The 23,082-nt window shown below is 45.7% G+C and overlaps 1 protein-coding gene across 4 annotated transcripts in view; it reads left to right on the top strand.

Annotated features, from left to right (window-relative positions):
* Positions 1-3,193: 3,193 nt before the first annotated feature.
* Positions 3,194-23,082, top strand: part of VWA2 (von Willebrand factor A domain containing 2) — a 69,538-nt gene continuing 49,649 nt past the window's right edge. Inside the window, exons 1-4 of one of the 4 annotated variants that reach the window (XM_045024914.1) lie at positions 3,194-3,654; positions 13,427-13,672; positions 19,103-19,195; positions 21,157-21,217. In XM_045024914.1, the coding sequence (XP_044880849.1) occupies positions 21,166-21,217 (52 nt within the window). In that variant the 5' untranslated portion in view covers positions 3,194-3,654; positions 13,427-13,672; positions 19,103-19,195; positions 21,157-21,165. The remainder of the gene's footprint in view (positions 3,655-13,426; positions 13,673-19,102; positions 19,196-21,156; positions 21,218-23,082) is intronic. The other 3 variants (XM_045024913.1, XM_045024912.1, XM_045024915.1) reach the window with 3 other exon arrangements.

Here is a 23,082-nt window from a genome sequence, read left to right as displayed (position 1 = left end):
GCTGCTTTGCATGCTGTTTGTCATACACCAGGCTGAAGAAACAGCCTGATTCCAGAGCCCATTGTGAACCGTTGACACAGATCAGCTGTATGCACATTTTCTTTTCCACTGCTATCATACAAGTTTTAGACCATAGTGCAGGGCATTCTAATAGAGGATTTTGTAAGCTGTACTGGTACATGAAGACTATCTTGGATGCTTTAGCTTTATATTCTACTGTGTGTGTTTTTTTCATTTCAACCTTAGGGGCTATTTCCATTCTCTAAATGTAAAGCCAAGGTAACTTAAGAGTGTTGAAAATTATCACCTAGATCAGCTGCTAGCTTAATAAAAAAAACATGAGTGATCTTTGAACATGGCTGAAGGCAGTATTTCCTAAACTGCTGAATGTTGAAACTCTTTGGGAAAATTAAACCAAATGTTCTGTAGTGTTCACACCCTGATATTGCTGCATTGTGCGAGGCATGAGAACGTGATAATGAAATGGACTATAAACAATTGTCCACTCTAGTTTTTAATGGCTACATTGAGAGACATGTAAAAACAGTGAAACATAAAATGGATTTTTAAAATTGTCCACTTAATTTGAAAAGATATTAATCTTAACATGGGAATGGTGAGTTGGAGGAGCCAATGCCTCATTAAACTAACTGCTCAGTCACTTGCTGACATAAACTGTGATGGCAGAACCCTTAAAGGTAGGAGGTATCAGGACACAAACACATGTTGACGTGAGGGTCAGACAGATTTGCACATAGTTCAGAATCCTATAATTTAGAGGACCATAACCCAAAGTATAATGGTGAGATATAAAAATCGGAGTAAGTTGCATTGAGGAGAGCGCTTCTGAAAAGGAGTGGGGCTTAAGGGAAGATGGAAGGGACAGACTGAGAGCTTTGATGTACAGGAAAAAGAATGGTCTAATTGTTGAGTTTATCCTCCAAGTTGTTTCAGCCTGAAGAGTAGGAGAAAGAGTTGGGGACAACTCTCCCCAGATGGCCTAGGGCCACGAAACACTGTAGAGTGAGTACTGCACTGCTTTGTTCCACAAGGAGAGGGAGGCTGTGATTTTTTCAGTGGCTGTATCAGTTTATCAGCCTACCAACTTGGCTCTGCTAGCCAGTGACTTGATGGTGTCCCTTCTGCAGCTAGTAACTTCTTCCTTTACGGCTTGCCGATGAACGTGTGGATTAGGGTGCATGCGACTGAGTGAGAAGTAAGCGAGGGTGGCACGCGGGGAGCCAGCACAAAAGAGAGGCTCTGGATTTAACCATTATGGTCCTGATTCTACAAGTGTTTTGCACAGCAAGACCTCTGCAGCCATGCTGAATCCAGTGAAGGCTAGGGGAGATGACAGAGGAACCACCAGAGAAAAGAGTCAGAAACCAGTGAAACAAGCTTGACATCCTGGACAAAATACAACATGGACGGGACAAAATACAACATGGTTTTACCAAAGGCAGATCATGCCAAACCAACCTGATCTCCTTCTTTGAGAAGGTAACAGATTTCTTAGACAAAGGAAACGCAGTGGATCTAATTTACTTCGATTTCAGTAAGGCATTTGATACAGTTCCACATGGGGAATTATTAGCTAAATTGGAAAAGATGGGGATATGAAAATTGAAAGGTGGATAAGGAACTGGTTAAAGGGGAGACTACAACTTATACTGAAAGGTGAACTGTCAGGCTGGAGGGAGGTTACTAGTGGAGTTCCTCAGGGATTGGTTTTGGGACCAATCTTATTTAATCTTTTTATTACTGACCTTGGCACAAAAAGTAGGAATGTGCTAATAAAGTTTGAGGATGACACAAAGCTGGGAGGTTGAGGGGGGATATGATTGGTCTGTATAAATATATCAGAGGGATAAATACCAGGGAGGGAGAGGAATTATTTAAGCTCAGTACCAATGTGGACACAAGAACAAAAGGATATAAACTGGCCATCAGGAAGTTTAGACTTGAAGCTAAACAAAAGTTTCTAGCCCTCAGAGGAGTGAAGTTCTGGAACAGCCTTCCAAGGGGAGCAGTGCGGGCACAAGATATATCTGGCTTCAAGACTAAGCTTGATAAGTTTATGGAGGGGATGGTATGATGGGATAGCCTAATTTTGGCAATTAATTGATCTTTGACTATTAGTGGTAAATATGCCCAATAGCCTGTGATGGGATGTTAGATGGGGTGGGATCTGAGTTACTACAGAGAATTATTTCCTGGGTGTCTGGCTGGTGAGTCTTGCCCACTTGCTCAGGGTTTAGCTGATCGCCATATTTGGGGTTGGGAAAGAATTTTCTTCCAGTTCAGATTGGCAGGGGCCCTGGAGGGGTTTCACCTTCCTCTGCAGTGTGGGACACGGGTCACTTGCTGGAGGATTCTCTGCACCTTGAGGTCTTTAAACCACAATTTGAGGACTTCAGTAGCTCAGACATAGGTTAGGGGGTTGATACAGGAGTGGGTGGGTGAGATTCTGTGGCCTGCACTGTGCAGGAGGTCAGACTAAATTATCATAATGGTCCCTTCTGACCTTAGTCTATGATTCTAGTTCTGATCAGACATTCCAAGCCTGTGAAAAACCACTGTAGAAACTGGGCTTGATTTTGGCTTAATTGGCTTGTGAGTTGCTTGTTGGCTAGTTTTTCACTTGTTTATATCAGCTCCCAGCAAGAGGGGGGGGGAGAGAGGGGTGCACAGTGGGCCCACCCCCATCCCAGCCTGCATGCTGGGGGGATCTAGTCACATAGAGTTGGGGTTCTTAGGGACTGGCTTGTTTTGGCCATTTTTTTAGAAATGGGATTAACTTGATTCTGGGCTTATTGTGAAAGTCGGGGTGCTTCTTTACCAGGTGAAAGTTGGCAACTGTGGATCTGATCCCTGGGCCAGTGCGATTGGAAAATACCAACTTTTCCTGATTATTTGATACAATCTCCTACTCTTCACATGTTGAATGTGGACGCACTGGGGGCATTTAAGAAGACAGCCAGCCCTTGCTGCCCCATTCCCCCTGGCCTGGGGTGCAGCTGTTAGTTAACAGGCCTGCCCTGCATTCCATACCTTCAAGGTCCCCCTGGCTCTGGATAGCAAAGCCCTGCCCTGGAGGTCATCCTCTGCATGCTCAGAGGCACCTGCATTTCAAACTAGGCTGCCCAAAGCCACCGGGAAGGAGAAGGCTCAGTCCTGCACTGGCAGGGAGGGAGTTGTTCAGTGCTCAGGCCCTGGCCTGGCTTTGCTGACCCAGGTTACAGCCTGATGGAAAAGTCTGGAGAGACCTCCTCCCCCCCCCCCCCCCGCCCCCTCCCTCTGGCTTGACTTCGCTCCGCGCAGCACCTGCCCCCTCGGCCTGCGCCGCAGCGCCCCCTGCAGCGGAGAAGAGAGAGGAGCGAGGGGAAGGCAGCGCCGCGCTGCCAAACCTGTAAGCAGCGTAACCAGCGGCAGCTGCGTTCATCTCGCCCGGGCGGATCGCTGCCCATTAGCTTCCACCGGGAGCAGAGCCGGGGCGGTCGGGGACACCGCAGGCAAAGCGAAGCGTCTGGCGTCCCCGTCCCGCACCTGAGCTGCACTAGAGCCGGTGCCTGAGCAGAGGTACCGCACGCTGCACCTCCTCCCCAGTGGCGGCTGCTACTTCTTCCCTTCTGAGCCGTGATTGCAAAGTGGAAGGTGAGGCTGGATTCTCCCCCCTGGCAAACAGCTGCCTGCAGCTGCCGGGGCAGAGCAGGCAAAGGACCCAGGGGATCGGGGCGCGTGGGGACCCTGCCCGCAAACCCTTGGAGGAGAGGAAGGGAGAGGGGGGTGAATGAGCGTGGCTTTGTCTAGCACGAAGGTCCTTGTCCCGACCCAGGACGGCGTGACCCGTGCAAATCCCTGTCCCCATTGTCTGTCTCGGCACCTGCCTGGTGGGAGACGTGCCAGCTTCCTGGGCCGGGGGTGCGTGCAGAAAATGGATACCTGCTCGGTAAGGTTAGCCAGAGCTTCATCCCTTCGCTTCAGTGAGCTCTGCCGGGACAGCTGCAGACTGCTTAGTGGGTGTCCCAAGGCACCTGCGGGGACTTCATAAACTAGTGAGGGTGTTAGCCCCCGAGAGATGGGGGAGGACACGGGCAGAAATGTAACCACCACAAGGACAGAAGAGAGAATTTCTTCTAACTTGTGCATTGAGTAACTCCACACAGACATCGTGTCTTGGTGCGATATTCATCAGCGTATTTCTAGCATGCTCCTTGTTCTGGGCGTATTGTATATACGGAAAAATACAAATTAAAGTTAGATTTCGCTCCCCTCCTTCATGGAATTTTTCCCCCACTTTGGTTTCTGTTAAGCCAAACACACCTGGAATACATAAAGCTGCAGTCAGCCTGTTCTGTTCTTATCTAGATCTGTTTTTTGTCCTGCTAGAGGGCCAGTTCAACACCCTGCATTATTTTGGCAAAACATGTCGGTCTAAATATATTATTGCAGAGTTTTACAAGGCTAAATAGTCGGCAGCATAATATATCTGAATAGTATTGTGCTCAAGTTCAGATTGTAAAATAATAGAACATGTTTAGGTAGAAGTGTAATAGTTAGTGAGCAATTTTTTGTAGCTCTAGTTTATAAAGTACTTGAAGTATGTATTCCCAATTATAATTTGTCTTGGCATTGTTCACCGTACAGACCTATTCAGTGGGTGTAAATTGGCATAGAGCCATAAAGTTAATGGAGCTATGCTGATTTACGAGAGCTAAGGATCTAGCTTGTGGTTTTATTTTGATGAGACCTAGTTATATTAATGCTTCTTTTTAATACTGTTTGTAATAAGTCTTAAAACTTTATCTACAAAACTAGTATTGAGCATTGTGGTCCATAAAACACAGTATTGCAGTCTATGAACTTGTATAGTATTTTATTGTGAGGATACATGTCACTATATAGTAGTTACACTGTGCTAAACAATAATAAGGTCCCTACTCCAAAAAAACTTGTAATTATAGAAGATTAGGGTTGGAAGAGACCTCGGGAGGTCATCTAGTCTAACCCCCTGCTCAAAGCAGGACCAACCCCAACTAAATCATCCCAGCCAGGGCTTTGTCAAGACAGACCTTAAAAACTTCTAAGGATGGAATTCCACCACTTCCTTAGGTAACCCATTCCAGTGCTTCACCACCCTCCTAGTGAAATAGCTTTTCCTAATGTCAAACCTAGACCTCCTCTGCTGCAGCTTGAGACCATTGCTTCTTGTTCTGTCATCTGCCACCACTGAGAACAGCTGAGCTCCATCCTCTTTGGAACCCCCCTTCAGGTAGTTGAAGGCTGCTATCAAATCCCCCCTCACTCTTCTTTTCTGCAGACTAAATAAGCTCAGTTCCCTCAGCCTCTCCTCATAAGTCTTGTGCCCCAGCCCCTTAATCATTTTTGTTGCTCTCCTCTGGACTCTCTCCAGTTTGTCCACATCCCTTCTGTAGTGGGGGGGGGCACAAAAACTGAATGCAATACTCCAGATGTGGCCTCACCAGTGCCAAATAGAGGGGAATAATCACTTCCCTCGATCTGCTGGCAATGCTCCTACTAATGCAGCCCAATATGCCGTTAGCCTTCTTGGCAACAAGGGCACACTGCTGACTCATATCCAGCTTCTCATCCACTGTAATCGCCAGGTCCTTTTCTGCAGAACTGCTACTTAGCCAGTCAGTCCCAAGCCTGTACCAGTGCATGCAATTCTTCTGTCCTAAGTGAAGGACTCTGCACTTGTCCTTGTTGAACCTCATCAGATTTCTTTTGGCCCAATCCTCTAATTTGTCTAGGTCACTCTAGACCCTATCCTTATCCTCCAGTGTATCTACCTCTTCCCCCAGTTTAGTGTCATCCACGAACTTGCTGAGGGTGCAATCCATCCCATCATCCAGATCATTAAGTAAGATGTTGAACAAAATTGGCCCCAGAACCAACCCCCGAGGCACTCAGCTTGATACCAGCTGCCAATTAGACATCGAGCCGTTGATCACTACCCATTGAGCCCGACAAGCTAGCCAGCTTTCTATCTACCTTATAGTCCATTCATCCAATCCATACTTGTTGGCAGGAATACTCTGAGAGACCATATCAAAAGCTTTGCTAAAGTCAAGATATATCATGTCCACCATTTTCCCCATAATCCACAGAGCAAGTTATCGCCTCATAGAAGGCAATCAGGTTGGTCAGGCATGACTTGCCCTTGGTGAATCCATGTTGACTGTTCCTGATTACCTTCCAAGTGCTTCAAAATGGATTCCTTGAGGACCTGCTCCATGATTTTTCCAGGGACTGAGGTGAAGCTGACCAGTCTGTAATTCCCCGGATTTTCCTTCTTCCCCTTCTTAAAGATGGGTACTAATTTGCCTTTTTCTAATAGTCCGGGACCTCTCCTTTTCAAAGATAATGGCCAATGGGTCTGCAATCACATCAGCCAACTCCCTCAGCATCCTCGAATACAATCTTAAAAGACAGGAGTGGGAGCGTTACAATACAGAACACGCAGAGAGTGGTATGTGGTCTCTGTAGTTGGCAGACTTCATGGAACAAGTGGGTTTAGAACAGAATATATGTTTGGGTTATGCACGCCTGATTGATAGCATGTGCAAAGTCAGTTGATGGGAGTTTAACAATGGTTTTTAAAGTGCATTGCTTAACTGTTAGAAATATAAAGTTGACTTTCAGCTCAGGCAACCTTGGTTAAGCTCCTACTGGACTTAGCTGGAAGGAATTTCCCTTTTGGGCTCATGCAGTGCCTGAACCTGCAGTTTCTATTCTCTCACAGGCTACCCACTTATGTCAGTAGGAGTTCTTCATTAGCACAGATTGCAGGATTGGATCCCTAGAGTTGATTTCAGTTTACACTCCATGAGAGTCCTGGCTTAAGTGTTAACATGCATCCTACATCTTTCCACAACCAGCAGCAGACCTAGTTAGCGGGTGAGGGCAGTCAGCTAGATGGTTATTGTCTGGCCACCAAGAATTTAGTAGGAATCAGAATAGCTCATCTGTACTGATCAGCTGCCAATGGCGAAACTTATTCTATGCCCCAATGTGTTACGGTGTTATAGGCCAAATATGGAGCTCTTGCCTGTGGTCATAAGGGACCCATTCACCTGGAACAAATGGAACTATAGATCCTGAATTCTGTTTAAAAAAGCATCACCCCTATTTTAAACATGCTTGTCAGCTATATTTGCTGGTATCGTCTAGTGCTTATAATAGGAGTCTGGAAGCCATGATTCCTGGGTTCTGTTCTCAGCTCTGCTACAAACTCGTTTTGTGCTCTGGGGCAAGTCCCCTAGCCTCTTTGTCCTTCAGTTTCCACACATGCTACATGGGGATAAAATACTGTCTGAGCTGCATTGTGGTGGATAATGTGTGTAAAGGAGTTTGAGAGCCTGGAATGAAAGCCGCTTTAGAAGGGTAGAGTTTTCTTCCTGTTTATATTGGTGAGGTTGTGGGGAGGATGACAGGTGAATAGGAGATGTGAGCTGGAAACAATGAAAATGGCTTATTTGGGGCGCTTGAGGGGTTTCACAGAAAACCCACCTCCTCTGATTGTATTTTTGTTCCTGGTGTCTCTTCTAGAGAACAATACCAAATGTAAAGGTAACTATGTTCTGGCTACACACTTGACTTCTGATGTGAATGTACTTGGGAGCATGTACACACATGGTCCATGAGCTGAGCAAATCCCCTGTGGTCCTTTCTTGTGTCCAGGACACCTAGTTGTTGGATAACTTGAACAGAGCATCATCTGAAAGACATGGGTTAAATCAGCCTTGGCAGGGAGGGTCTCATGGGTGTGAATGGCTCACTGGCTTTTTCAGAGCACGCAGACTGACCAGCTAACCTGATGGAAATCCTCACGTGTATGTTTAAAAACAGTCTTGAGCCAAAGCCCATTGAAGGCAATGGGAAGGCTCAAGCTGCAAGACTGGGGCCTAGCGCTAAAGCCCATTAAAATCAAACACTTACACTACATGCTTAATAGAGCGTAAGTTTGTAGGACTAGTGCCTGAGAGGAAAATCCCAGACTGGCTTCTAGCGGGGCTCACAGCTCTGCAGCAGGAGGCCATAGACTTAACCACTCCGGCTGGGCTTTAAAAGGGAATTGGGTATCTTATGATCAATCACTACATTTTATCATATATGCCAGGATTCAGATTATCAGTCCCAGGCGCGAGGGTCTAAGCTGGTTGATAAAGGGAGCAAAAGTGAACTTTTTTCTCTGCACCCTGCGTACATGGTAGAATTGACTGACTTATGGGGATTATTCTGTCTTCCTCTGGAATATCAAAGATTGGCCTCTGGCTTAGGACAGATTCCAATCTAAATGGACCGCTGGACTGACCTGCCATTGAAATTGCCAGACTGTTGCTGTTCATGATCCAGTGAGCCCTGTTCTGCCATACCGATCAATGATGTGTTTGCATTTTGAGGAATGATATTGTCAGGAGCAGTATTCTAATCAACAGCAAAGGCTTTGCATTGCTCAGAAATGACTAGTCAGTTGTCTGTTGCCCCAATGCAGGCTTTCCAGGTGTGCTGTCTTTGTCGCCTCTCAGATGGCTGCAGGGCTTTCTGTGCTGGAACTGTTGTTCATCGGCCTTTGACCTAAGTCAGCAGCCTCATGGGTCCAGGTGGCCAATCAACCAAAGGTCCTTCTGACCCATTAGTGATCAATGTTGGACGGATGTATGAGTATACCTCAGTCACATTTAAAAAGAGAGCGATTGATGCATTTTTAAGAAATAAGGCAGTGTCCCATCTCCTTGCTGACACACAATGCTGTGGTGTGCTGCAAAGATTCTGTACATATAGGAGGCCTGATTCTCAACAAACTTTTACTGGGGATAGTCAGTTACACCTATGCAAGGTGAATGTATATCACTAACTTTCTACACTCAGCTTGCACGGGTGTAGATGATTACAGAAGGTGTAGGGAAGCGGAGAATCAGGCCAGGGTGTCTCCATATGCTCATTTCTTCGGTATGCTTCTTGCACATAAGCCCAGATCTTGTCTGCTTGCTCCTGTAGGAATACATTGCATATAAATAACTTCTGTGCTGAGGAACAGACCCCTGAGGATCTGGCTACACTGCAGCTGAGAGGTTTGATACCCAGTGTGGGTAGACAGACTTGTGCTAGCTGGCTAAAAATAATAGTGTGGCTGTTGCAGCACTGGCAGCAGCTTGGGCTAGCCACCTCAGTCCAAGCCCACCCAGTCTCCTGAGTCCAAGTTTGGTTGGCCACCGAGCCCCTGGGTCTGAGCTTGAATGGCTAGTCATTGAATGCGGCATTGGTGGCAGATCAGACTAGCCATTCAAGCTCAGACCCAGGGGCTCGGTGGGCCACCCAAACTTGGACCCAGGAGACTGGGTGGGCTTGGACTGAGGTGGCTAGCCCAAGCTGCTGCCAGTGCTGCAACGTCCACGCTGATATTTTTAGCATGGTAGCTCGAGCTGAGCTAGCACGAGTCTGTCGACCTGCCCTGGGAATCACAACTCCCGCTCCTGTGTAGGCAGCCCCTGAGATGGGAACGTCTGAAATAAAATCCCCAGTCTTGAACAACCCTTTGCAAAAAGCTAAAGGATTTGTGCTGTGCAGAGTACAGTAATTGCACTGGAATTTCTGGAAGTGTATTCTAGCCTTGGATTAATAGCTCCTAGCAAGGTACATGAGTCAGTCACGTAGATGTTTTCACAGCCTTGGAATAATTATATTGTTTGCCTATAGCTGTAGCAGTTTAACCTAAGAGACTGAGTTCACATAGATTGCTACATCCCTCTGGTTCAGGCGCTTCAACAAAGCATTTATTCCTAGTATCCTGTACTTAGCTATAGATTGCTTCGAAGAGATCCTTATTGCCTGAAACTCTAAAGAAGGGCAAAGTGTTATTTTCACAGAGGAGTTAGATTGAAAACATCAAATACTCTTGCTGGAAGGTAACACTACTTTTATTCTTAGAATCCAGAATGATAACACACAAGAACCCAAAAACCAGAGAGAAACAAAGCTGGCTGCTCCCTGAAGCAGACACTGCTTATCCCACCTTCCTTTAGGCTGGCTGGCTGCAGAGCTGATTGCTGCTAGGCCCAGATCACGCTGCACACTTTCCTACAGAGCCCCCTGCTTGCAAGCAGGACCAGGAAAGCCCCTGACAATTAGAAGTGATTACAGTTTTAACTACACCACTAATATGTGCCTAGAGAGGCCTTACATACATCGGACGCAACACAAAGTTCAGATGTTTGTGGAAACACGCCTGCTGCTCAAATGGTGGGCAAAATCAGTAGCGTGATGATGTCCACTGGAGCAAACTATGCAGTAAGTTCTAGCACAAGCTTTTGGGGTCAAAAAAGGTCCTAAATTCAGATATTGTTAATTGTTATAGGACCTGATCCAAAGCCCAAACAGGGCCCAGCTGGGTGTAAGTATAGACCTGTTTTCTGTACAGTCAGCATCATTTCACCAGTAGGGCTGCTTGAAAATTTTCCAGCAAAACCATGGAAAATTGGGGTTTGGCTAAACAAAAATGTATGGTAAATTTCTGTGGTTCCCCCCCCCCCCACCCCCAAACAAAAAATTGAAAACAAAACTTTTTTTTTTTCCAAACAAAAAAGTTGAAAATTTTCACACACGCACCCATTTTCCACCCAACTCTATTCGCCAGCCACTTAGAGCGGGCATATCTAGGGTGGAGCCATGGTAGTTACTTGTCAGTTTCCAACCATGCTATATAGCCGTTTCAGACAGGAAGTGAAGAATAAGCATATCCAATTGAAACTAGATCAGAGAAGCTAGAAATGATGGATCTACAAAATATTTAACCATTCTGAAATGTCACAGTGACTCCTAGCAATCTTGGAGCCCTTTCCTTTCCCAAAAGTGTTACTGTGACCCTTGGAGGAGGAGAATGCAGGGGAACATGTTAATCTCTTAGTTATGTGGTTGAGGTTGTGGAGCTGCTGGCAGGCGTTTGGCATGGTGGAAAGCTGCCATGAAGGAGTGTCTGTTGAGTGGCTCTTTTTTTAACTGAATTTCTGTTCTTCCATTGTTGCCTGTCATGAGCAAGCTAAATCTGCGGTTGGAAGCTGCCAGCAAAAGCAAATACATGCATTTGTGTCTTATGTCTGAGTGCTTTGTTTCTAAGAAGCTAATGTGGTATTATTCATCCCACCCCCACACGCTCCCAGGAAAATAGGATCTTAAAATTTCAGGAGGGAACATGTGTGTGTGGAGGGGAATGAATCCAGAGGAATTGAAAGGATCAGAATAAGCAGCTGTTCTGTGTCAGCCAAAAACCTAATGGAATAGAGATCGACTGTTTGGTTTTATCTTGGAAGTCAAATCTGCATTTGAAAGGAGACTTCAGTCTACAAAAAGGTTGTGCTTTTGGCTGCACTGGCCTGTTGGGTTACTACTTATTCAGGCCAAATGTTGCAAAAAACAATGCTTAGAGTGAACCAGCAATATTATATCCCATCCACGGAAGTCTAGTTTGGTTTGTTCATGAGATCGTTTGAATAAAAACACAACAATCTTTTTTTCTCTTGTTCTATAAATAGACCCAGGAGGGTTTGAGAAACCAGCCTGGTAAGCCAGCTCTTTTTGTTGTGAGCCAAGCTAAGAGTAGGTGGTAATTAATTAAAGCTACTGGCTGGCACTTTCAAATAAGCCTCTTCATGCCTCAGCACTGATTTAAGAGGCTCAGACTCAGAGGTTGGGTTTGCAACAAAGCAGTGCACAGTATTAACCATTTTGCTGACATTGTAGTAATGGTGAACTTTATTGGGTATTTTATTATGCTTTCCCATAGTGCCCCATAATGATGATGCTATTTCAACAAAAAATCAGCAGCATGTTATATCAACTGTAAGCTCTTCTCCATCTCACAGAAACACCTGCTCAAGCTGTGTGTTCCAGGTCTGCATTTTCCCTGGGTCTTGGATCCATTTGGTTCAGCCCATTATAGACTAAGTTCAGCTCTGGTTCTAGATCGGAGGTGGGCAAACTACGGCCCATGGGCCCGTCTTGCCCGACCCCTGCTGTCCCCACTCCTCTGCAGTCTCAGCTTGCCGTGCCGCCAGCACACTGGGCGATAGGGCTGTGAGCTCCTGCCGGGCGGCGTGGCTGGCTTCAGCCGGGTGGCGTGGCACAGGGGTGGATTTACCAGCAAACACAGGGTACCCTGGCTTGGGGCCCCCAGGGCCGGGCACTCGGGCAGCTCAGCACCAGGGCACCCCCCGTGGGAGGGGGGGCTGCACTGCGGGAGCAGGGGAAAGCAAGGAGGGAGACTCACCTGCAGCCTCAGGGGAGCAGGCGGGAGGTGTGGGTGGCGGGAGCTTGGTGAACATGGGCCGGAGGACTCGGGAGGAGCACTGGTTGGCCGCACAGCTGGCCGGAGAGAAGCGGCGCTTTGAAGGGGAAACCGCCACTTTTCTCTGGCTGTGTGGCTGCCCCTGCTCCTCCTGAGTCCTCCGCCCATGTTCACAGGGTCGCATTCCGAAAGGGGCTGGAGGGGGGGAGGTCCCGGGGAGGGCGGTCAGAGGGCAAGGAGCAGGGGGCGTTGGATGGGTCAGGGGTTCTGAGGGGGGCAGTCAGGGGCGGATAGGGGGCAGGGGCCAGGCTGTTAGGGGAGGCACAGCCTTCCCTACCCGGACCTCCATACAGTTTTGCAACCCTGATATGGCCCTGAGGCCAAAAAGTTTGCCCACTCCTGTTCTAGATCCACTGACCCACAGTGTTGATGATTTTGGATCCAGGGTTTGGTTCTGGTTCACTTGTTATAACAAGCACATTTAGATATTTGACATGTGACAAAAGACACTTGGGAGTGGGGGTGGTGAGGGCGGGGAAGGGGAAAAAAACCCCTTCACAAATTCACCAGGCTGGATTTTCCAAAACATCGCACACTTAATTTGTGTACTTGATTCTCCTAACTGTAAGCACCAGTTTGGTATCTGTGGGCAAATGACCAGTTTTTACTTAACCCTACAGGCTGCAGACATAGGATTGCACGCATACAGTTTTGAAAACCTGACCATACACTGCAGGGGTGGCCAACCTGTGGCTCCGGAGCCACATGCGGCTCTTCAGAAGTTAATATGCGGCTCCTTGTATAGGCACTGACTCTGGGGCTGGAGCTACAGGCGCCAACTTTCCAATGTGCCAGGGGGTGCTCACTGCTCAACCCCTGGCTCTGCCACAGGCCCTGCCCCCTCCCCTGAACCTGCTGTGCCCTCACTCCTCCCCCGCAGAGCCTCCTGCACGCCACAAAACAGCTGATCGGGAGGGAGGGGGAGGGGGAGGCGCTGATTGGTGGGGCTGCCGGTGGGTGGGAGGCGCTAGGAGTATGGGGGGGAGCAGATGGGGGGCTGCTGACGTATTACTGTGGCTCTTTGGCAATGTACATTGGTAAATTCTGGCTTCTTCTCAGGCTCAGGTTGGCCACCTCAATACACTGTTTTTACACCAGGGAAGAAAAACTAAAGGCCTTTTGCTCCCACCCACTTCCCAAGCCAACACACCCTCTGAAGTTGTTTGACTGATGCTAATCTTGGAGCTGACATTGACAAGCATTTGCTGACTAACTGCTGCTGAGCCCACGAGTTGTTTTTCAAGTTCATTTTCTCCCAGCAAGAATCAGGCTGGGCACTGGAGAATTAATTCATTTAAACCTGAGGTAAGACAGTGTCATTGAAACATTTTTGTCTGTACTCTGTACTGAAGCAACCTGGAATATCCCCTCACCCCCCGCACACCTGTCACATCTGGTAGCAAGTTGGGTCTTGTCCTAGTTTTCCATTGTTGTCAAGTCACGTATGCTTTGGAATTAACTTGAAGTAATCATGCCCTTGGGGAAGCGCAAAAACATAATCTTACCTTCCTGGCATGTACTGGGGCAGGAAGCTACTGAGGGACATCACAACTTCCTTGCTGAAGTAATGGTTTGCGTTTACTTTCTTTTATTTAAGCATACTTTGGACTTGCTAATTTGGCAATGCCACATGCGGCAGGGAGGATTCATTACACCAGTGGCTCTCAACCTTTCCAGACAACTGTACCCGTCTCAGGAGTCTGATTTGACTTGCGTACCCCCAAGTTTCACCTCACTTAAAAACTACTTGTTCACAAAATCAGACATAGAAATACAAGTGTGTCACAGCACACTGGCACTGAAACATTGCTTACGTTCCCATTTTTACCATATAGTTATAAAATAAATCAATTGGAATGTAAATATTATACTTGCATTTCAGTGTATAGTCTATAGAGCAGTATAAACAAGTCATTGTCTGTAATGAAATGTTAGTTTGTACTGACTTCAGTAGTGCTTTTTATGTAGCCCATTGTAAAACTAGGCAAATATCTAGATGAACTGATGTACCCCCTGGAAGACCTCTGTGTACCCTTGGTTGAGAGCCACAGCATTAGGCCATGTTTGTAAAGCACTCTGACATCATGAGCAGCACTAGAGAAATGCTGGGTATGATTAGCAGTGGGGTGGTATTAACTTTAATTCTGCAATTCCACTTTTCACTCTAGAGCCACTCTCTCTCTCTCCAGGGACTCAAAAGCACTTTTGCAAACATTAACTAGGCTCACTCCTGGGGCTGGCTGAAAAACTTCTGTCAAAACTGTTTTTTTGATGGAAAATTGGGTTTTTAGGAAAAGGGAAATTTTGGTGGCAAGTGTCTGATTTCTGCAGAAAATCTTGCTTTTTTTTTTTCATGTCAAACATTAAAAATTTTGATTTTTTTCCTCAAAAAAACAAACAAACATTTTTTTCTGCAGCAGAAACTAAACCCTTTTCCCAACCTGTTGTACTCCCATCATGCCTGGGCGGGAAGTGCGGAGTACAGAGAGATTATCACACTGAAATGCAGACACTTCTGGGGTGGAAACCAGGCAATATTCAAAGCACGCTCAAAGCTACATGGGAATCTGGGGCCACTGAGCCTGTCTCCAGTTGTATTTGGTAGAATGTAACCATGTGAGTTTGAGTCCTGGTCTACACTACAAATTTATGTTGGTGTAACTATGTCACTCAGCTGCCACCCCCACTGTCTCCTGGGACCCCAGGCCTTTGACATGCTGATCCTGAGAGTTGTCCTGACCAGATAAGGGCCAAAGAGAGGGACCCAGATGACATTGCCACCTCTGCTGGCTCCAGATGAATCCCAAACACTACCTGGGATGAAGCGGGATCAGACTTTAACAGCAGCACCAGCCCATCTCAGTTAACTTCTCTTTTCTGCAAAAGGGCAGTTGGTAGCACCTCTGAAACTATCTAAGAGACTGACAAACACGGAGGCTTTTCAGCCAAAACACTCTTCGGCCAAAGGGAAAGGGAACAAGGGATGCTGTTAATATGAAAGCCTTATATAATACTTTGCATTTCAAATGTTTTTCCTTCTTTTCTTCATAAGAACGGCCGTACCGGGTCAGACCAAAGGTCCATCTAGCCCAGTATCTGTCTACCGACAGTGGCCAATGCCAGGTGCCTCAGAGGGAGTGAACCTAACAGGCAATGATCAAGTGATCTCTCTCCTGCCATCCATCTCCATCCTCTGACAAACAGAGGCTAGGGACACCATTCCTTACCCATCCTGGCTAATAGCCATTTATGGACTTAGCCACCATGAATTTATCCAGTTCTCTTTTAAACATTGTTATAGTCCTAGCCTTCACAACCTCCTCAGGTAAGGAGTTCCACAAGTTGACTGTGCGCTGCGTGAAGAAGAACTTCCTTTTATTTGTTTTAAACCTGCTGCCTATTAATTTCATTTCTAGTTCTTGTATTATGGGAATAAGTAAATAACTTTTCCTTATCCACTTTCTCCACATCACTCATGATTTTATATACCTCTATCATATCCCCCCTTAGTCTCCTCTTTTCCAAGCTGAAGAGTCCTAGCCTCTTTAATCTCTCCTCATATGGGACCCGTTCCAAACCCCTAATCATTTTAGTTGCCCTTTTCTGAACCTTTTCTAGTGCCAGTATATCTTTTTTGAGGTGAGGAGACGACATCTGTACAGTATTCGAGATGTGGGCGTACCATGGATTTATATAAGGGCAATAATATATGCTCAGTCTTATTCTCTATCCCCTTTTTAATGAAGCTTTTTTGACCGCTTCTGCACACTGCATGGACATCTTCAGAGAACTATCCACGTTGACTCCAAGATCTTTTTCCTGACTCGTTGTAGCTAAATTAGCCCCCATCATATTGTATGTATAGTTGGGGTTATTTTTTCCAATGTGCGTTACTTTACGTTTATCCACGTTAAATTTCATTTGCCATTTTGTTGCCCAATCACTTAGTTTTGTGAGATCTTTTTGAAGTTCTTCAGTCTGCTTTGGTCTTAACTATCTTGAGCAGTTTAGTATCATCTGCAAATTTTGCCACCTCACTGTTTACCCCTTTCTCCAGATCATTTATGAATAAGTTGAGTAGGATTGGTCCTAGGATGGACCCTTGGGGAACACCACTAGTTACCCCTCTCCATTCTGAGAATTTACCATTAATTTCTACTCTTTGTTCCCTGTCTTTTAACCAGTTCTCAATCCATGAAAGGACCTTCCCTTTTATCCCATGACAGGTTAGTTTACGTAAGAGCCTTTGGTGAGGGACCTTGTCAAAGGCTTTCTGGAAATCTAAGTACTTTAAAAGGTTACAAGGATGTTTAATGGTGTGTTTGCCAGGGTTCTAAGCAAGCTGAGGTCTCTGTACACCAAACCCCGAACCTTGTTTAACACTGTTTAATTTTGGACAGTGACTGGGTTATGTTAATACTTTTAGCCCATATATTCTACAACAGTCCATCTAGTCTCTGATCCTTCCTCTGACAGTGGCTGGTATGAGACATTCTGGGGGAAGGTGCAAGAATCCTGAAGTGAGCAATTATGGAATAACCTGCCCAGAGGAGAGGTTCCTTTCCTAATCCTCCCCATCAATTAGAGGGTGCCTTATGCCCTGAGGCATGAAGGTTTATATCCCTACAAGCCTCTTGTGTATGTGCGCACATAATGTTACTGTCCTATTGTGGATATTCTCTTTATACACTAAATGTCAAGTCCTGGTTTTTGGTTTTTACTCCTGCTAAGCTCTTGGCTAGTTCTAATTTGCAGCAATCATTCTACAAGCTAATTATGTGTTTGCATTTAAACAAAAAAAATTTCCAAACAAAAAGGAAAAGAAAGTTCCTCTCAGTCCAGCTCCTAAAGACCAGGTGTTCCCATCACAGAAACAACCACCACCCTCTCACTCATCAGTAGAACTGCTGATCTTGAAGCTGATTCCAAGAACATCATTTTGCTTCACAAGACAATCCCTGCCCAGGTAGCTATTTCCTTTATCTACTCCCTGATAACTGATGTATGTGACAGTTCCCAGACAGCTACGGAGATGGGCAGTCAGTCAGGATGTGGCTATCACTGCCTAGTGGAATAAGCCTACAGGAATGGCAGACCTTAGCTACCTGGTCCTCCATTAGTAAGGTCCTTCAGATAAGACACTTAGTACAGCTATTAGTTGTATTGCAGTGAGCCCAAGGCCCTCAAGTGAGACCAGAGCCCCATTGAACTAGTTGTACAAACATGTAGGAAGACACCACCCCTACCCCATATAGTTTCAATAAGATGGACCAAATAAGTGACAGAGGAGAAAGGATGGTCTGGGGACGGGTGGAAGGAGATCTGGGTTCAGTGACTCACTCAGCCAGAGCTTTGTTGCAGTAGTGATGGTGGCATCTGAAGCCGATTTGCAGTCATCTATCACTTAAGGTCAAAGTCCTGGATTCCCTCTGGCTCTGATAAGTAATGGGTTGAAAGCTGAGGAATGGTAAAACCAACTGACATTTGACATGCCCTCTGTTTATATCTTTGTCTTCGTGGGTTACATATCAGTTTGGAATCTTAACCGTTTCAACCTGCATGTGACCCCCGTAGGGTGTATACTATACCCCCTCCCTCCCAGCTGCTAGGAAGGCAAGATCTGCTGCAAAAAGGACAGTGTTTACAAAAGGAGCTAAATGTTGATGTTAGTTTGTTTACTTGAGTGAAAGCAAGTGTCCGGGCTAAAAATATGTAAAGGCTTTTGCCATCTGCTCAGTCTCCGTGATTGAGCGGTTGCATTTGGATCTGAGATTTACATTCCTGCAACACTAAATGTGGTGAACTAGAAAACTACAGAAATAACAGTGGCAGCCTCATACTTGTGCTACCTGGGTAGATGCATTTTTACCCTTGCATGCAAGAGACCCGCCAACTGTCCAGCAGCTGACAGTAATAGATAATTCAATACTAGCGCTGCCAAGGCCGTGACCCTCTTTTCACTCCTTGTCCCTTTGTGATACAGTGTCACTGGGAAGCAATGCACCACACTAGGGATCTTTTCCTACAGTCTGCTCCCTCCCTGTTTTGCAGTGGCCAGCTTTTGGTATGCAGAAACTGGGTGTCCATACCAAGAGAACTGCAAGGAGCCCTGCTTGTCTTGCTTTGCTTAGGATCTTCCACATACTGTGAGCAGCCTTGAATTACAATACATGCCTTTGCTGTCTAGAGATGGTTAGGGAGCAGCAGTACAGTCAGAACTCTTGAGAGTTTTCATTGTTAAAGTAGACACAGCCTGTCATTGGTTAGTAAAATCTATCAAACGTTTTGAGATCTTTGGTGAAAGGTTGCATGTTATGAGTTGGACTAAGAAAGGGGCAGAACATCCAACCCCCAGAAGATCCTTTACCCTCCAATGCACCAAGTGATGACCCTTCTTCTCCACCTCGCCTCTCCTGGCCCTTGCTATCCCCATGATGATCAGCTCTAAGGAGAGAAAAAGCAATATTCCATCAGTTGCAAAGGTCTGATCTTTCTGCTGTCTCTCCCCTGGTTTTTTTTTTTTCCTTTCTAGTGTCACCCTAAGCCGAGCCATTTTGTAAACATCAAGGTATGTTGCTGTTGGGTAACCCTCAATAAAATGTTTGTGTCCTTTTCTCATCACCCACTGTATAAACACAGGCCTCTCTGTTCACTGCTGTTTGCTCCACGGTATAATTAATCAGGACAGATCTAATTAACCGCATCGTGCCTTCTGAGACCTTTTTTTGTTTACAGGTCTGTTTAGGAATGCTACATAATGAAGCTGTGGTCAGGTCCTGAGCATGTGGGATGTGAGAGGTTAGGGTCAGTGCCTGCCTTTGTAATGAGGTTAGTGTTTCTGGAGACTCTAGTGTATGTAAAGGGTGGGTTTTGTTTTTGTATTTGTACCTCCTGGCAATGAGGATAATAATCTGACCCCTTTTGTTCCTCCAGCTGTCAATTGGATGTGCTCCCACTTACAAATGTAACTCAACCTGAGGTTATGTGGGAGAACACGGAGTCTGTCATTCAAATGAGAGACGGTTCTTGCACACCTCACTTGATAAGAGAATCCCGTTTCCATGACACCCGTAGGTTGGATAATGCTAACACTTAGTGTGTCTGGAATATCACTACCTTCCATCCAGAGATCTCAACATAATTGAATGTAGACTGAGGAGTCTAACTGCATTGCACTCTGTATATGAGGAAATTGAGGCACAGGACTTACCCAAGGTCACATAGGATTTTAGGGCCAGATTTCCAAATGGATTTAGGTGCTTAAGGATGCAGCTTAGGCACCTAGTGGGATTTTCAAAAGCACCAAAGCAGATTTGGTGCCTCAGTCTGGTTTCAATGGGACTCAGGGACCTTGCTACTAAAGGTACGTCTACACTGCAAAGAAAAACCTGTGCTGTTGAACCTGAGCCTGGGTCAATTGACTCAGGCTTGTGTGATTGGGCTGTGAGGCTAAAACTAGCAGTGTAGATGTTCCCGCTCGGGCTGAAACCTGGACTCGGACACCCTCCCTGGATTTCAGAGCCCAGGCTTCATCCTGAGGTCCAAACCTGTTGGAAGAGATTTGTAAGTGCCCATAAATTCAAAAGGCAGATGAAGTGCAATGGAAAAAGAGACATGTTTAATTCTGGGGATGTTCTGCACAACCAGCAATCAGTTAACTCTGGCATTCTGCATCTTCAAGGGCAATTTCAGCCTGCCCCAGTATATACAGTGCATCCATATACACGCTTCAGGCAGGACAAACATCCAGCATTATTCCAAATGGAATGCACTCCTAGAAAGTAGAGACGTGCCCTGGCTGAGAAATCTAGACCCTAGCCTGCTTAAGAGGTCGGTTGCTGATGTTGATAGGAATGGGCAATCCAAGTCAGCTCATAACTGCTGTATGGCAGGGATTTTCTGCATCCTCGTAATCCTGATTGCTATTATGGTAGCGCCCAAAGGCCACAATGTGTCTGTTTTTATCACTTTAACCAAGGGGTCTTATGTTATGACCAAACAGACAGGCTTTGGAAAAAGTCTGGTCCCCTTTTTTCCTCCTGTCTTTTCGCCCAGTGCATTTCTTCCTTTGTCATTTCTGTCTGAGAGCAGAAGGAGAAGGGCCAAATCGCATGACAGAGGCTTTATTTCCATCCTGATTTTTGGACCTCTCCTCCCATGATGGTCTGGCCTATCCTGAGTCTGTCAATCCTTATGGTCCGGTGCAGTGACTGTCCACTTATTTACCTATAACCTTTGCCTGAGAGGGGTGTGTGATCGGGTTATGTATATAACACCTAATCAGAGTGAACAGTGTCATGGCAGCAAATGTCATGTTAGTTCCATGGTGGTTTTGGAACCGGTTAGTTAGGAAGGGATCAGCTAAATAGGAAGAAAAGGGAAGGGGGATGAGGGGACCCCTGAATCCTAGTGTCCCAAGAGTTGCACAGTTCTCGGTCTGGAAGGAAGGGGTGGCCCCAGCAGGGCCCCATTTTCCCCTTCCCCCAGTTCAGCAGTCCCTGCTTACAGGGAAACAAACATAATTATAAGATTTTTTTCCCCCTCCTATTTCTCTCCCTCCATTTACATCTTGATCTCTTATTCTCTCTTCCCACCAGCCCCTTTTCCCAAGTGTCTCTGTTTGTGTATTATATATATGCGTCTTTAGGGCAAACAAACTTTCTCAAGTGATGATGTTAGACAGCTGCAAAGGAATGGAATACATCTCCCCAGTGAAAGTTATAACGTGAGAATTGTATTTTAGGGAGTTTGTAAAAATTAATGTTTGTTCCTTTCTTTTTAAATTTCAGTTTGTCACCATGAGCCTCTTACTGCCATTTGACTCCATCTGCATTTTCCTCTGTGCCCAAGGTACATTTTATTTTAACATTGTCTTCTCATACCAAAGGAGCTCAGGCTCAGACGCCCCTGTTTCCTTCAGCTGTGGCAATGAGGTTGAAGTTGGGTCCTTACTCCAATGTTGAAAGGCTGGTTTTTAAAAGAATAAATACATCATCTGTGTAAATTTAAACTTTTAAGAATTTCCCCAAAATACTGGAGGTTGATTTTGACTTTTATAACAAAATATAGTAACGTTATCAGAAGCCCCTGGAGTGCAATTTCCTCTCAATTAGAATAAGTAACTTGGATTTGAGGGTGTGTAAAAGACAGGTGACGTGTCCTATGAGCATTGAAGCTTTCTGAGGTAGCTGGGAAATGCCACACCATGACCCAGTTTTGTTTTTTTTCCTGTACAAAATGCTGCCACCTGTTACACCCCCACACACATGCACCTTCCTTGAATAAGGACCTGGGTTTGACTGACTGTAAATGACAAAATACCCCAAATGACACCTCCTTGCAACTGTTAGAATACACTAAAGTACCTTCAAAATGCCACCCCCTGACCTGAAACTTTATTTTTGCTGCTGGCACATGTTACACCCCAATTACCTTTTGGGTCACCACAAGTGATATGTACTTATCCCCATTAAACTGTTATGAAGAGACCAGTACCTGCTACTCTCCAACCCAAAGCTTCATTGCTATGCCAAACACTCCTTTGTATTACACCCCCCTGCCTTTTCCTTTTTGGAAATGGCCCTTAATTAACTACCTGGGGTTTCAGTGTATGAAGATGGCAAAATACCATATGTCCCTTCATGCGTTATGAAGAGATAAGGGCATGTCACTCCCCAATCTAAAGTTTAGCCCAGAAATTAATCCCTGACCAATGTCTCACTCACACTCTCTCACTGCTTTTTCTTTGTGAGTAAGCATGGAATGAACATGTAAAAAGCAACTAAAACCACATTTAATCATTTAGTTGAGAATCCAGCTGTGACGTTTTGAAAGAATTACTATCTAAAGCAACAATCCGATGAAGTGGGTTTTAGCCCACGAAAGCTTATGCTAAAATAAATGTGTTAGTCTCTAAGGTGCCACAAGTACTCCTGTTCTTTTTGCGGATACAGACTAACACGGCTGCTACTCTGAAACCAATCACAAATAAAGAAGCTCAATAGATATCCTGGCTTTTTCTGTGACAATGTAAGCACAGGAAGGCTGAGGTAAGTAGATCAGATTTTATTTTCAGTGTAAACATATTCGTTATGAGTCGTCCAACCAGCTGGTTGGTCTAATCTTGCTGTGAGAGCCAGACAAGAACAATGTGTCTTATCAAACGTTCCTTTTGAAGAACATCTTGTCCACTTCCTTTCCTTTGGAATTGCCAAATAGCATCACAGAAACACCAGTTCTGAGTGTTTCCAAGTTTGTAGAAATAAAAATCAATGGTTTCCAGAGGAGAGGAGCGGAGAGAAGCCAACCCATTTTTCAGAAGGGGTGGAGAGAGGAGCTGGCCTGAGCTTCTGGGCTCTTTCTGCTTCCTTCTTCCCTCTTGTGAAAATGGTGTTGGCTGATCCCTCTCCACCCTCCTTTATCTAAAAACTTCTCTCAGCTTCTGAGGGTTGGGAGATAGACCTTTTGCCTGCCTCTTGCAGCAGCTCTGATAGGCTGCTATTTCCCAGGAGGCGGAGAAGTTGAGAAGGCAGTCAATCAGTTGTTCTCCACCCCACCTGGCAGTCCAAAAATTTTGAAGGCTGGAGTTTCTCCCCTCAGATTAGCTCTAGCAAGGGCCAAAATCACATTATTCACAGTACATTGGCAAGAGTTGGCAACACCAAGCACATGTGTTTTGTGATCACATGACAAAGGCATGGATGACAGTAACAAGA

Source organism: Mauremys mutica, chromosome 7, assembly GCF_020497125.1.
Source record: "Mauremys mutica isolate MM-2020 ecotype Southern chromosome 7, ASM2049712v1, whole genome shotgun sequence".
In the NCBI taxonomy this organism is placed as follows: Eukaryota; Metazoa; Chordata; order Testudines; family Geoemydidae; genus Mauremys; species Mauremys mutica.
The sequence above is the reverse complement of the archived record's forward strand: the minus strand, read 5'-3'. Positions and strand labels throughout refer to the sequence as shown.